Raw genomic sequence first — 16,004 nt, 5'->3', positions numbered from 1 at the left:
GGGGATGAGGGGTGATGGGGAGAGAAAAGTGTGAAGGAGAGGATGAGGGGAACTGGGGGAATCGGGGTGATTGGGGATAAAGGAAGGTTGGATAGGGGAGCAGGGAAACTCATACCTTAGGTAAGGGAGCCACCTAAGGGGTGGCAAGAGACTTGAACTTGGATTGGCTACCAGATGCCCAGGGCAATGTCCCCAGTTAGTTCACTGGGGCACCTGAGGATAGGGAACCTGAAATGAACCTATCCTATAATCATACTGATGAATATCTTGCATATCGCCATAGAACCTTCATCTAGCGATGGATGGAGATAGAGCCAGAGACCCACACTGGAGCACCGGACTGAGCTCCCAAGGTTATAATGAGGAGCAGAAGGAGAGAGAACATGAACAAGGAAGTCAGGATCATGAGGGGTGCACCCAACCACTGAGACAGTGGGGCCGATCTATTGGGAGCTCACCAAGGTCAGCTGGACTGCTACTGAAAAAACATGGGATAAAACCGGACTCTCGGAATGTGGTGGACAATGAGAACTGACGAGAGGCCAAGGAGAATGGCACAGGAACTTTCAACTGGCGATAGATCGAGAGAGAGACAGAGACCCAAATTGGAGCAACGGTCTGAGCTCTTAAGGTCCAAATGAGGAGCAGAAGGAGGGAGAACATGAGCAAGGAAATCAGGACCACGAGGCGTGCACCCACCCACTGTGACAGTGGAACTGATCTATTGGGAGCTCTTCAAGGCCAGCTGGACTGGGACTGAATAAGCATGGGTTGAAACTGGACTCTCTGAACATGGCGGACAATGAAGGCTGATGAGAATCCAAGGACAATGGCACTAGGTTTCGATCCTAATACATGAACTGGCTTTGTGGGAGCTTAGCCTGTTTGGATGCTCACCTTCCTGGGCCTGGATGGAAGTGGGAGGACCTTGGTCTTCCTGTAGGGCAGGGAATTTGGTCTGCTCTTCAGTATCGAGAGGGAGGGGAAATGGACTGGGGGGAGGAGAAGAGGAGTGGGGATGGGGGAGGGGAGTGGGGGGAGGGGGCAATGTGTGGGAGGAGGGGAGGGAAATGGGAAACGGGGAGCAGTTGGAAATTTTAATTAAAAAAGAATAAAAAAAATGGAAAAAAAAAGAAAGTAAGAATTGATTTGAGCTATACCCTAAAGGAACTTATTAAAGACTAAGTAAAGAAAAGTGGGTAATTGGAGGTCTTGACGATTAATCGGAGCCCCTTGATGGAATCAATGAATGCAGGAATGAATGCTCAGCAGCACTGTCAAAGGCCACTGCAGAAGGTCACCATCTGCTTGCTGGAGAAAAGCTTTCTAGCTTGACTGGGAGGCTGGAGTGGATTAACCACAATACCACCATTAAGATTCTGTGACTGAGAAACACAGAAGATTCCCCTCGAATGGAACATCACATAGGGAATCCTACTCCTTTGAGGGCTTGTTGAGGCTAAGAAGCCCAGGAAGAGTCGAGAAGAAAGGGAGTTTTTTAAAGCCCTTTTTGAGAAGTCCAGGTTATGTAATGCATGGTAGAAAAAAAGGGTTGTCAGTGTGATATCCAAGTGGACCAAGATTGCTGCTACATGAAAGCCAAAATTAAAAGATGCTTCATTGCACATTAGATGACACAAAATAACAGCCTAGTCCAGGCACTTCTATGTAAGGGAAAGCAATGCCATTAGCTGATGATCCATAACAAGAATCAGACGTGCTGTAGGACAAAAATAACCTCACAGTTGATATAAACAATGAACTTCTACAAGGACAGAAACCTCAGAACATGCTTGACTTGGGCACAAATAGTTACCATCCCCATTAATATACAGTTTGGATGATCTTGTGGGATGCTATCTCTAGGTAATAGTGAAGGAAGCAGGAGCACAAAACTTAAGATTTTAGCCTGAATTCCATCATCAGAGAACTTACAGCAGATATGAACAAGTACAGAGACCCTCAGCCGGATATTATGGAGAGAGAGAGAGAAAGAGAAAGAGAGAGAGAGAGAGAGAGAGAGAGAGAGAGAGAGAGAGAGAGAGAGAGAGATCTTGAACACAGAGTTCCAAATGAGATTTCTCCATCAAATCCCTCCCATCAGGACTCAGGACCCCATAGAAGAGGAGGCAAAAAGAGTGTAAGAGCCAGAAAAGATGGAGGACAAGAGGAGAACACGGTCCTCTAAATCAACATGAGCAAAGCTCAAATGAACTCACAGAGGTTGAAGCAGCAAGCACAGGGCCGGCACATGTATAGGTCCTTCATGTATGTATTATAGCTTTCAGTTTAGTATTTTTATGGAAGTCTTGAGTGTCTGCACAAGTGGGTCTCTGCCTTCTGCCTTCTTTTGGGACTCTTTTCCTTCTGTTGGTTTGCCTTGTTCAAACTCAGTGTAATGTTTTTATTTCATTTTATCCTATTTTATTTTGTTATGTTTTATTGTTATCTCTTAGAGACAGAAAAGGAGTGAATCTAGATAGCAGGGGAAGTGATAAGGAACTGAGAGGAGTGGAGGGGGGGGAAACTGTAATCAGGACATATTGTATGAAAAAACAATCTATTTTCAATAAAAGGGGAGAAATGAATGAATGGTAATAATGCAAGAAAAAAGTAGGTTGACTTGGTGAGTAGCCTGAATTTGTTCAGGTGATTAGCTTGTTACTTTTCTCCATGTATCAATTCCATTTTCCCTAAACCTCTTCATTCTTTTTTTCTAATCAATCATCTCTCATTGATAAAGTTATCAATTTCTTCTCCTCGTTAGTCGATTGTCTAGTAGGTGATGTTATGAAGATAAATATTTGAATAGATCTGAGAATAATACATTTATGCATCTCTGAATGAATTAGTTTTTGTTTCTTTATATGGTACTATGAGGCACATGCTTACGCTTGCTTCAGAAACCTCTGGAAATGGCTCATTCAATAGCTTGATGCTTGTCTGCACCCTTATTTTTTGTCAATATTTCTGACACTTACCTGATATCCAAATGTCTCTGTTATTCCTTTGATACTTAAAGTATGCACCATTCAATTGTTAGTTGTGATGTTATACCAAGACCCTGAATTCATCACGATTACTTACTGTATAATGTCTAATTTAGAACTCAAGAACCTTGTGAAAATAACTTTTAATAAATTCCTATTGACCAGAAAGTGACAAATTATCAGTGAAGAGTACTGGGGCAAAAACCATGCTAGTCTCATATTTGGTAAAAATTCTGATGTTAGTTTCCATTTTAAACATAATATAACATAGGTTTTCCATAGGTTTTGAACCATTGGATCAAAAATCTATGAGATTTATTTCCTAGAATAGGTAGTATTTGAAAATCTTTTCAAAAAGTTAATAAAGTTGAAATTAATTTTGGAAAGTCAGAAAGAATTTTGACAGTCTACAGAGAACATGCCCATACACAATACACATACACCAGAGCACTATACTCATCACTAAAATGTTTGAAGGCTTAACGGTTAGCTTTTTGATGCGCACATACAAATTCGCATTTACCCCAGATAATTTGCTAGTTGTGGAGAATAATTCATGCCATCCTTCCCAGCCTTTATATCTTCCCTCCCTCCCCAGTGTGTTTCTGAAGTAAAGGTTAACCTACTCACCATCGCCCCGAGGGTCGCACAGCGCCGTAGGTGGTACGATCGATGCGCGACGACTTCCAAAGGAACATTCCTTGGAAAACCACCTCTGGCAGGCGCTGTGCACCTGAAACGATAAGAGCACAAGAGAAAAAGGAGGGGGAGAGAGAAGAAGAAAAGATTGATTAGTCTTCGGTTCCATTCCAAGAATTGGGCCTTTTCTATTTCAAGTCTCCTTTTCTGACACTGGTACTATCTACATTAACCTTAACTCACCTGACACCACCCCACCCCATTCTACTGTGAAACTGCAATATCCCTTAGGGTGTAGAACTCTGGTCCTTTCAAAGGTGTCTTTCCAAAGTTTCCCAACTACAGCTACTGCACTGTCACCAGCCTTAGTAGCCTGCAGAATGGGAAATTTCATTGTATTTCAAAAGTCCTAATCCTGATAGGATGTTTATACTTCAATCTTTAGAACAACTGTATGTAGTGGGGAAAGCATCACTGAGCTCATTTTAGACACGAGCATATGCGAAAGCCCATAGAGGTCAAGGGTCTTAGTCAAGGTCAAATAGCTGGGAAGTGTCAAAGCAGACTTCCGGGCAAGCTGCCATTTTTCCTGGATGTCAAACCTCTTTAAGCTCCACATTCTAAACAATTGCACTTTCTAGGGACATGAGCCTGGCATGGCTATTCAAAGGGAATTAAAAAGAGGCCAGTGGACATAATACTCAGGGAAGAAGCTCACTTCAGTTTCTTCTTATCTTAGAAAACTCAGTTTGAGAGAAACATCTAACCTTAGAAAATCAAGATCAGAGTCTCTCAATCTCTGTAATATTGATTGTTTTTGGCTCAGACAGTTCCTTGTTATAGGATACTATCCTGTGCATTATAAGTTTTGAAGAATCTACGAGATACAAGTTGCATCCTTCCCGTCCAGTCCAGGTTTGGCCATCAAAAATGTCTCTGGATATTGGAAAATATCTACTGGAGCAAAAATTATCCTCAGTTGAGGTCTAGTGTTTCCAAGACTTGGTATTATTATAGTTAGAATTATGGTCTTATTAGAATTATTTATTAATCAAGACTTTATTTTTGCTGGCCATATGACCTTGGGTCTATCTTTTTGAGCTCCACATTACTCATATGTAAAATGGGGACAATGAGGCTTAGTTCAATGTTGTTCTAATGATTGAGATTATGAATAGAAAATATTTATTACACAGTGGCAATGATAATTTTTAGATCATTGTTATTAACCATTAATAAAGATTATAAGTTTCTAGGGAATAATGAATGAGGGAGGAATCTTTTTTTAAGGATAGACTCCAGAATTTATTTCTAGTTGTTCATATTGTCATTTGAGAATTCAGCTTTTCTCATTGACAGAATGGCTTCATTAATTAATAAGCATCAGATTATGAACACTTTAAATCTTTCTCTCAAAGACTCCCTTGTCGTATACAAAAGGGAAGTTACTGAGCTCTGTATTATGGAATCTATATAATGCATTTTGTTGTAAGGGTCTCTGAGATACATATCTATTTACTTATTTATCCCTGTATAGTTATAGACAATTCCCAATCTACCTCTTCTCTAGGAATAAGCTTCAAGTATCAAAGCTATGAAAAGAGACTCACCGTAGATGCACACCAGAGGCAGCGGAAATCTTGAAGCCTTTGATGACTACCAAAGCTCTCATGACATACTGCACAACGAGAGTCGGCAGGTATGTTTCCTTCTACCCACTGATGGGGCATTGTTTGCTAAAGTGGAAAAAGGCAAAAGACAGAAATTAGTGATCAAAGAAGTAAGACTGGGCTAATTATACTTCTCACAGAAAACATGAGCTAAGAGTCTCCTGGACCTGCCCTCAATGCTACTGACCAATGAAAGGTGGCAGTTGGGGCTTAACTCAATGATATTCATTGGGTCATTGGATCCTATGGAAGAGGAAGAGACTGCTGTGCTGGTCTAATGACAGGAAGAATTCTTCCGTTCCCTGTGTGTCATGACTTTAAATGAGTCGGAAAAAGTGTCTGTGGGAGGATATGGCTGGTACTTACTATTTCATCAGCAGGTAGAAGGAGGTCATCGGTTACAGACAAAGTATTCCACTTGCAGTCTTTGCTCGCTCTCAATGCACAAAATTTGTGTGATTTCACCTTGCAGACTGTGAAAGGAGGAAGGAGAAAATAGGTGTGAGTCTAGTAACAATGAGAACTCTAATTCCCTTCCTTAAGCTTCTCTGGAGGTTAGAATCCAAGCACTTTCTATATAGTTTTGACCTACTTCCAAAGGTCTACTTCTATGTAAACCAGTTCCTTTTGATTCTTGGCTAGCTAGGCTTCCTGCTACCCATTTTACATTAAAATAAGTAGTAGGAAAGAACTGATTTCTGTCTTTTCAATCCTTCTGACCATATAGTCCCATCTTCATATATCCAACCTCCGTTTTTATTCATGAGAACACCCCTTCAAGCAAGTGTCTTTTTCCCTCCCACAGGATTAACTTCACACAAAGACTTAGATTGGGTCTGCAATACTAGGCAATAGGAGACCCTTCGTGCCTAGCTCTCTCCAGTGAGCTCTGCTTTCTAATGGAACAGAAAGGTACCTTCACAGATGATGGTATCTCGAGATAAGGCAGGAATGTTCTGGCGACAAACATTGCAGAACTGTGTCCGAGGACTATTGCTGGAATACCAGTAGTGCATTCCGATAAGGTAAGGATTGTTTTCGGCTGCAGGTATCTAAAGCAAATCAAAGAGAAGAAAAAAAAATGGAGGTTAACCACAGAGGTGGACTCAGGAAGACCACAAATTCTGCTGCTAGGGCTAATATAGCCCTAATGTAGGTGACAAAGCATGTGAAAGAGAGGGCCGGTAGGTACAGCTCCCACTTTTTGTTTTAATTTCTTTTGATTACTGGCTTCAGAAGGGAAAAAAATAGATGGGAATGATTTCAAATAGGGGCTTAAGACAGAAGCAAGGGTCTTTCTTTATCTTGCTCAACCACTATATTAGTTTAGTCCAAGCAAAACTTGTTGATTGGTCTTGGCTCTCTTTAAATAGAAAGCAGAAGAAAGAGGTAAGCTGGAAATTGAGGGCTATCCAAATGCTCAGACAAAGCAAGGCAGGTGCAAGGCTCACACACAGAACTCGGCAATACCTGCAAGGCTTTCGCTTTCTTCTTAACACAGCTGCCCAGTGAGCAGAACATTACTTTACTTGGACAACACTTGAAAGACCTTTAAATTCTCTTTGCATGAGCTTTTTCCTTTTTTGAAATCCATGCTTTGACTGCCTACAGCAGTTTCTTGGTTAATCATTTTAATTCATCCAATAAGTTATTAAACAAATACTTACTGAATCACTATTACATGCTTGCAACTTTTCAAAGCATTTGAGATATAATCATTAACAAGACACAGTCCTTGTCCTTATGGTGACATTTTGTTTACTGTCTTCTTTCATACTAATCACTTTAACCTTTTTGTTATCATGCCAGTGAACACAGCATCTGCATATCGCAGCCTGACATTCACCACTACAGGAAAGGCATAGCCTAGGCATGTATCAGCAATGGTTTGAGTTGCATGGATGTATAGGCACTGGATCCCCCTGATTTTGTTCGGTGTTTATTTTCACAGGACTTCCCCTGTCTTTTCTCTAGTTCCTATGAATGTCTCAGTTTCTACTGCTTTCTTTTTTTTTCTTTTTTTTTCTTTTTTTTCTTTTTTTTTCTTTTATTTATTTATTTATTTATTTATTTTTGTTTTTCGAGACAGGGTTTCTCTGTGGTTTTGGAGCCTGTCCTGGAACTAGCTCTTGTAGACCAGGCTGGCCTCGAACTCACAGAGATCGCCTGCCTCTGCCTCCCGAGTGCTGGGATTAAAGAAGTTTAGGCATAGACTCACAAAGGTTTTTTTTTTTGTCATTATTATAATGGGTTGTGCGTATGAAGGCATGGTAAGATTTTGAAAGAACAATACATCCTCTCAGATGTAAGGTGACAATGGTCCTTTAAAAGGGTCGCTGTTGAGGGCTCAGACTTAAGTTTTCACTTAGTCCATTTATTGGAATTAGCCAACCAAGACATAGACTGCTCATAATGCTTTCTCATCTCTATTCCCCACGGGTATGCTGGCGATGTGGGAAACTACTGTTGAGCTGAAGCGGAAGTTTTTCTTGGTAGAAAAAGCTACTCTCATGATCTCATAATTTGGAATTGCTTTGCGATGGGAAGCTTATCATACAGTGACACCTGAAAAGCTCTAGGTCTAGAAACACCAGACTGGAAGGCACAGAGTCTTGACACTGGCACTCTGAGCTTACAGTTCCTTTCTATTCCCAAAGCTGTTGTCTATAACTAAACAAGCCCCTTTCCTCCTCCCATTTTCCTTCTCTTCCCTCCAAATTACCAGGAACCTATGACCGTATGTTGTGTAACATAATAAGCACTGGAGCTACAGAGATCAGTAAGTCACATAGATCAAGGAACTCACTCTACTGGAGGAAATTAACTCTCAAACATGGTGACAATACATTTTTAAAGACTGTACAAGGCTCTACAGGAGCAAGCAGGAGAAATGAAAAACTCTTGATTATGTATTAACTATAATGGAATTCATATTTAATGAACATTGCTTGGGATCAGTTGTTAAGAGAGTGGGATTTAGATCTCTCATGTTCATCTTATTCTGTGAGAGAAGTTTGATGCAACCAGTCCTGGATGAGTATGTGTGGTAGTTTGAATTGTATGTCCTCCAAAATCCTTTCAAGTCCTAACCTTTGGTACCTGAGAATATGACTTTATTGGGAACCACTATCCTAACAGCTATAACCAAGTGGGACTTAATTCAAGGACTGGTGTCTTTCTAAGAATAAGAAAGTATGGAAAGAGATGCAGTCAGAGAGAACACCTTGTGATAATATAGAGTACACAGGCACACAGGAAAGAACATCACGTGACAGTGGGTGCAGAGAGTCAATAATGCACCTGCAAGTTAGGAAATATTAAGGTTTGTCTGTAATCACCAGACTGTAGGAAGAGGCAAAGAAAGATCCTCTTTCTAGAGCCTTCAAAGAGACTCGGACCCTTTCATGAACTCAAATCCAGATCTCTACCTGCTGTTCAGTCCACCCAGTTTCTAATTGTTCCAGCAAGCCTGGAAAAGGAATAAAGATTTTCAAATTGAGATGCAGATGTTTCTGTATCCGGCACTAACAATAGGAGAGTGCTGTGATAGTTGTCTAGTATATCAATACTATGAGTTTTGAGACAGATGATCTTGAGAAGACTACACTGCCTTGAGTAGAGTGCTATTAGGAATACGAACTGCTTCTGGAACAGTCTCCAATGCAAACAAGAGGCATTATAGGAGGGTGGCAGAAAGGACACTTTTTAGAGTGGAAGAGAACCATTTCATTGCCCTGTTGGATGAAAGCAGTGTGTTCAAATGATGAACTTGAACCTTTGGCTGTCAAAACTTTCAAGCAAAGTATGAAGGTACAGTCTGTTTTCTTTCTGCTGCTTATAGAAAATAAAAGAGGAAAGAGATATGTTGCTGTGGAAACCGTTCTTAGTCTACTTGGCTTTCCATATACAGAGTGGGTGGCTTAAACAATGGAAAGCTATCTTCTCACTGCTTGAAGATGGGGAAGCTCAAAAGCAAACAATCAACCAATGTACTCCCCAAGGCCTCTTTCATGGCATGGATGTAGCAACTTTCTCTATCTGCTTGCATGGTTTTTACTTAATACAGGAATATGAAGAAAGAAAGTGATCCTTGGTTGTTTTTTTTTCTCATAAGGCCATCAGCCCTACTGGATTTAGTCCCCATGTTTATGGCTACATTTGACATTAATCACATCCTTCAAGTCCTATTTCTGAGCACAGTCACATTTGGAGCTTAAGCTTCAACATATGAATTTGGGGTAGGGTTACAGTTCAACTCATAAAAGAATTACTAAGTAAAAAGTGGGCAGACCTTGAAGATTTGGCAACTTCTCAATCTATTTGTATTTCAAGCACAAAATAGTCACTCTGGTGTCAACATCCAGGGTATGGGTAGACAAAGCTTTTCTGGGAAGATTCAGTATGGGACACTAGGTTTAAATCAGTGATCTCAGCAGAATACGATCGCCATAGACTGAAAAGCTCAAGACACAAGACTCGATGAAAGGAGGTTATAAGACTACTGAGACTCTACAGCAGCCAAGTGATGAAGAAAGCTATCCTGCTGTGGGTTTGCATTGTTCCTTCAGGAAAACAGAATAATGGGTTCCAGTGATGACTTGGAGGCCAGCAATGCTGGTGAGAGACTCCAGTTTGTTATTTTGGCCAACATGGGAGTATGAGCCTATTGGAGGAAGTCATTGCCTCTTTCGTTCCAGAGGGTGGGGTTGACTCCTAGATTCCAGAAGGTGGGGTTGTTTTTTTTTTTGTTACAGAGAGAAGATGCCATTCAGGTGGGCTGAAAGAGTGAAGTCAGGTGACAACACTGAGCCCCAGAAAATTAGCTGTAGGCCTATAAGCCTAATGGAACTTGCCTTTCTGGATCGATCGCCAGCTTTCTTTAGATAAGCAGCCCTTTTAGTCCTTCTATTTTCTCCATTTCAGAATGGGAATGTCTGTCCTCCACTACTTCCAATGCGGAAATTTAAAAGCAGATACATTGTTTTGGAGGTGTCACATGCCCACAGGTAGAGGAGAAATATTGCCCCCAAAAGGAACATACACAGAGTCCAGAAAGGAACATGCAAGAAGTCTTTCTGGTACCTCACTGGTATTCTTAGAAAAAGAGAGAAATTTGAATACAGACACAGAGAGAACAACCTGGGAAGCTAAAATAAATGAATGAATGAATGAATGAATGAATGAATGAATGCACAGGAAAGCACAATGTGATGGCCCAAGCAGAGACCGGAATAGTACATGGCAAGTCCAAGAACACCAAGGATTTCTAGTAACCACCAAAACCTCAGAAGAGACAAAGGATTCCTCCTGAAGGCCGTCAGAGAGACATGGCTGTACTCACTCTGATTTTGGGCTTCGAGCTTCCAAGATAAGAGAAGACATTTTTGGTTTTGTGTTTTACATTTCCCCAATGTAAGAGAATACATTTCTGTTTTTTGTTTTGATTTAAAGCAGGGTTTCATGTAACCCAGACTGTCCTCAAATTTGCTAGTTAGCTGAGGATGACCTTGACCTTCTCTTAAGTAATAAGAACATAGGGATTTATAAATTACACCCAGTTTGTAAATTTGTGTCCTTTAAGTCCCAAAGTTTTTTGGTAATTTGTTATAGCAGCCATGGACTGGCATAGGATGTCACTACAGGCATTTCTATTTGCTGATATGGATTTTTAAAAATCAAATTTGACAGTAACTGATGGAAGCAGATACAGAGATCCACAACTAAGTACTGGACTGAGCTCCTGGAGTCCAGTAGAAGAAAGGGAGGAGAGATAATATGAGCAAAGGGATCAAGACCATGATGGAGAAACCCACAGCAGCAGGTGACCTGAGCTAGTGGGAGCTCACTGAGTCTAGACTGACAGCTGGGGATCCTGTATAGGAGACTGAACTAGGCCCTCTGAATGTGGGTGGCAGTTGTGTGGCTTGGGCAATTTGTGGGACCACTGACAGTGGAACCAATATTTATCTCTATGGCATGAAATGGCTCTTTGGAGCTCATTCCCTTTGAAGGGATACCTTGTTCAGTCTAGATACGGGGGGGGGGGCAGGGAGGTGCTTGGGGGCATGCGGGGAGCAGGGGGCTTGGTCTTGTCTCGAATGATGTGACAGACTCTGTTGACTCCCCATGGGAGGCCTCACCCTCTCTGAGGAGTGGATGGGGGTGGGGTGGGGAGAAGGAGGGGGAAGCAGGAGGGAGAGTGGACTGAGGTTGATATGTAAAATAAAGACTGTTTTTTTTTAAAGAATACATAAATAAATCAAATTTGAAGACAGATTCAAAACTGTAGCAGGCATACAAATTGCTAAGAAAGGTTAGTTGGCCTAAACTTCTCAGGGTCTAATTGTTGGATATTTGTGTTTGATTTTTTATCATCTCTAAAATACACACTCCACTGCTCCGATCAGACTCTTACTCTCAATGGATTGAATGGCTGTGTAACTGCCCACCACACACACACACACACACACACACTCTACTGAAAGCCCAACTCTCAATGTGGCTGTATTACCAGAAATGACTATGTTCTCAGGGTGGAGCCATAATGAATTGTCTCCCTTTTCCATTGTCATGTGAAGAGACAGCACAAAACCTGTGCAATGGAAAGTTTATCAGTTTATCAGTTTATCAGTAACATCACTTCCACTAAGAAGCAGATGAATCAATTCCAAGATATATACACCCTAGTAAGACTGAATCATGAATAAGAGAAAATCAGAGAGGAACAATGACAAGTAATGAAATGAATAAATAATAAAAAGTCATTCACCAAACAGCATTCCAGGCCCAGAGAAAGTCACTGCCTAATTCTACCAAATATTTAAAATAGAAAGAAGGGATATAGCTGCAATTCAGTGGTAAGTTTATTGTCTTGAGTGCATGAAGCATGAGTTGTGCCTCAAAACCACAAGAAATACTAAACAAGTTTCTTAAAATCATCTATAGAATCAAAGAATGAATGATACTCAGAAATTCGTGCTACAAGGCTTGCATTTCCTTGATGCTAAAATAATAGAAAGACTATTATAAAAAATAAATTAACTTACAGGCCAATATCTCTGATGATGATAGATGCAAAAATCCTCAACAAAATGCAGAAAACTGAGTTTGATAACCACAATCAAGTGGAATTTTCCTCACTGGGATTCATAGTTTAGCATATTCAAATCAACAAATGTGCTATATATTACTTTAATAAATTCAAGTATAAATTAGTAGGACCATCTCAACAGATGCAGAAAAAGCATTCGACAAAATGCAGCATCCCTGCTAGCTAGATCTCAATAGGTTATATGCAAGAGGAGTGTACCCAAACATAACAAAGGCCATTTATGACGAATCCATAGATAACACAGTTCTCAACAGTGAAGAGCGGAAAGCTTTCTCTCTATGATCAAGGACAAAACAGATTGCCAAATGTCACTCCTTTTCAGCACAGTACTGGAAATCCTAGCAGAGCAATTGGGGAAGAGAGAGAACTAAGAACCATTCTAATAGAAAAGGAAAATGTAAAATTGTCTCTATTTGCTGATGATTCTATTATATCCATTGTCCTTAGAGTAGAAAAAACATTAAAAATGTTGAGTTATGTAAAGTTGTGGGATACAAAATCAGAATCCAAAATCATTTGTGTTTTTGTATGCTAATAACTATCTACCAAAAATATTAAAAAAATAATCAAACTTATAAAAGCAAGTTTAAAGTTCAGTTCTTACATATAAATATAACCAAGGATGTAAGGGATCTATATAATGAAAAGTATTACACAGTAGTGAAATAAATCAAAGAAACAGAAATAAATTAAAAGATACATGTTTTTAGGTTAGAGAACTAATACTATGAAAATGTCAATAATAAACAGTCTATAGATTCAACACAATCTCTATGGAAATTTAAACATTACATCCACAGAGCTGGAATAAACTACTTTAAACTTGTATGGAGCCCCAAAATAATTTTGAAACAAAGAACAAAGCTAGCAGCATCATACTCCTTGATTTGAAAACATAAAGTGAGCCGGGCGGTGGTGACGCAGGCCTTTAATCCCAGCACTTGGGAGGCAGAGGCAGGCGGATCTCTGTGAGTTCGAGACCAGCCTGGTCTACAAGAGCTAGTTCCAGGACAGGCTCCAAAACCACAGAGAAATCCTGTCTCGAAAAACCAAAAAAAAAAAAAAAGAAAAGAAAAAGAAAACATAAAGTGATTATAATCAAAACAGCATGGCACTGGCATTAAAAATATAAACCAATAAAACAGGAAACCCAAAAATAGACCCCATGCACTTATGATCAAGCTTTGGCATGATCATGGAGAAAGGGCATCTTAACCATATATCAATATGCAGAGGAATAAAATTAGACATTTCTATCATATGCAAAAATCAAGTCAAGTCTAAATAAGTAAAAGAAGCAAATAAAAGACCCCAAACTATAAAATTACTAAAACCCTAGAAGACACAGCATGATTTTGGACATCAGCTTTCTTTACATGACCTTGGAAGCACAGGTAACCAAAGAAAAATAGACTAATGGGATGATATGAAACTAAAGCTTCAACATAGCAGAATAAACCAAGTGAGTGAAAGTGGACAAAATAGGAGAAAATATTTGTAAATCTGAGGAGGAGATAATACTCAAAATATGTAAGAAGTTCAATTAAAAGCAAAGAAAACAAGTGTACCACTAGAGAGGAATATAAAATGATACAAGTGGAAGGGGAAGGTAGATCAAATGAGGGTCTGTTAATTGCAATGGGGGAAGGAGATCAATGCAAAAGGAGAGGGAGGGAGGAGGATAAAAAACATCAAGGAGGTCTAAAAGGCCATACGGAATCGTATTACTATTAATTTACCTAAATCACACACAATACAAGTAAGTCTATGTATATACATAATTCAAATGAAGTTGTTTTACTCAAGCAGACAATATTCCCTGCAAGAGCTATAGACTAACAACACAACTTCTACATCCAAGGCTCAGGATACATTCAGGAAGAGGAGGTGGAAAGATGGGGAAAATTTTTTAAGAGCAAAAGGATGAGAAAATCTACTGTGAGATTGCATTTCCCAGAAAAGGCAGGGAAGCTCACCCCTGATGCCTCAATAATATGGCTGCCTAAACAAAACCTGAGCAATAACAGCACCAATAGAAATTGGAAATCTTATGAGGCCCCACCCATAAATAAAGACCCACAGGCAACTAAGAACTGCTGAGAACAAGAGAAATAATCTTAGCCAAGGATTAAACCCTAATTAGTTATCTAATACTAACTATCCAGCTCTGAAATCATATACAAATTAGCAACCCTAAATTTTCTGATATATGTAGTTAGATAGATGGATAGATAGATGATCTGATCCTACTATATCCATTGCCCTTAGACTAGAAAAAAAATTAAAAATGGCGAGTTATGTAAAGTTGTGGGATATAAAATTAGAATACAAGAATCATTTGTGTTTCCATATGCTAATAATGATCTATCAAAAATATTAAGAAAAATATTAAGAAAATAATCCTATATGTGTGTATATATACACACACAAACACACACACATATATAATAGCCTTTTTCATATATATATTTATTTATAGAAGAAGCAAGGTGGGGTACAAGGGAGGATTTCTGGGAAGAAATAAAGGGGAAAACAATGTGATTATATTTTAGTTCCCTAAAAGAAACTAATAAAAAATAAAATAAAAAATAAAACACAGTCATTTAAAAGGTCAGCAGACCTGAACAGACCTTTGTGTGAAGGTTAATTGAAAATGCTCAGTATCACTAATCACTAAATGCAAATCAAACCATGGAAAGATAGCATCCTATTCTTGTTAGAATGCCCTGATCAAAAGAAATGAGAGATACAAAGTATTGGAAAGATATTGAACAAAGGGAGTTTTGAAAAGTCATTTATTAAAATGCAAATTAACATAACCAGTTTGAAAACCAGCATAGAGATTTCTCAAAAAATTAAAAGCAGAACTACCATATAGTGTTAGAGTTATTGAGACTGGGAGTATAGGGCTTTAGTATCAGTTTCTATGGAGACTGGAATATCACAAGTCTAAGGTCTGTCTAGGCTACCAAATGAATTCAAGGCTAGCCTGGGCATCTTGGTAAGCTCCTGATCAAAAATTTAAAAAAAAACATAAAATAATTATTTCTTTTATTTCTTGAGATCATATTATAATTACATCAATATCCCTTTCTCTGTCCTCCTTCCATGCCCCTCCTTGATCTTTTTCAAATACATAGCTTCTCTTTTCATGAAATAATGTTGTTACATACACATATCTTAATTGTGCAAGAGGTGGGGAAAAGTTTGTAAGAGCCAAAGAAATAGGGAGTTTGCTGTGGGATTATGTTTCCTAGGAATGGAAGAAGCTACACCCATAAAGTCTCACCAGGACTGTCAAATCTGAGCTGAATTGTCGACAAGGTAATGTGGACAAAGTAGGAAAGCCCAAGAGGCCTCAATCCTATACAAAGAACTATAGACAACCACAGAATGCTGGGGGTGGGGTGGGGGGAGAATAGTCTTTTTAGGTCCATATGCATGGAAAATCTTTTTCCAACCCTGTGCCCTGCAGTAATGTCTAGTCTTGATGTTGAAGTGTGTTTCTTGCCTGCAGCAGGAGGATGGATTCTGTTTTGCATTCATTCTGTTAGTCTGTGCCTTTTTATTGAGGAATTAAGACCATTGATATTG

The 16,004-nt window shown here is 39.4% G+C and overlaps 1 protein-coding gene across 1 annotated transcript in view; it reads right to left on the bottom strand.

Annotated features, from left to right (window-relative positions):
• The window catches only part of Dgkk (diacylglycerol kinase kappa), a 140,486-nt gene that overhangs the window by 43,583 nt on the left and 80,899 nt on the right, over positions 1-16,004 (bottom strand). Inside the window, exons 6-9 of the mRNA XM_057760101.1 lie at positions 6,216-6,351; positions 5,666-5,772; positions 5,240-5,365; positions 3,621-3,723 (exon numbers count right to left, since the gene is read on the bottom strand). Of these exons, the coding sequence (XP_057616084.1) occupies positions 3,621-3,723; positions 5,240-5,365; positions 5,666-5,772; positions 6,216-6,351 (472 nt within the window). The remainder of the gene's footprint in view (positions 1-3,620; positions 3,724-5,239; positions 5,366-5,665; positions 5,773-6,215; positions 6,352-16,004) is intronic.

This window comes from Chionomys nivalis, chromosome X, assembly GCF_950005125.1.
Source record: "Chionomys nivalis chromosome X, mChiNiv1.1, whole genome shotgun sequence".
NCBI lineage: Eukaryota > Metazoa > Chordata > Mammalia > Rodentia > Cricetidae > Chionomys > Chionomys nivalis.
Note: the sequence above shows the minus strand (reverse complement) of the source record. Positions and strands in the feature narration are given on the sequence as shown.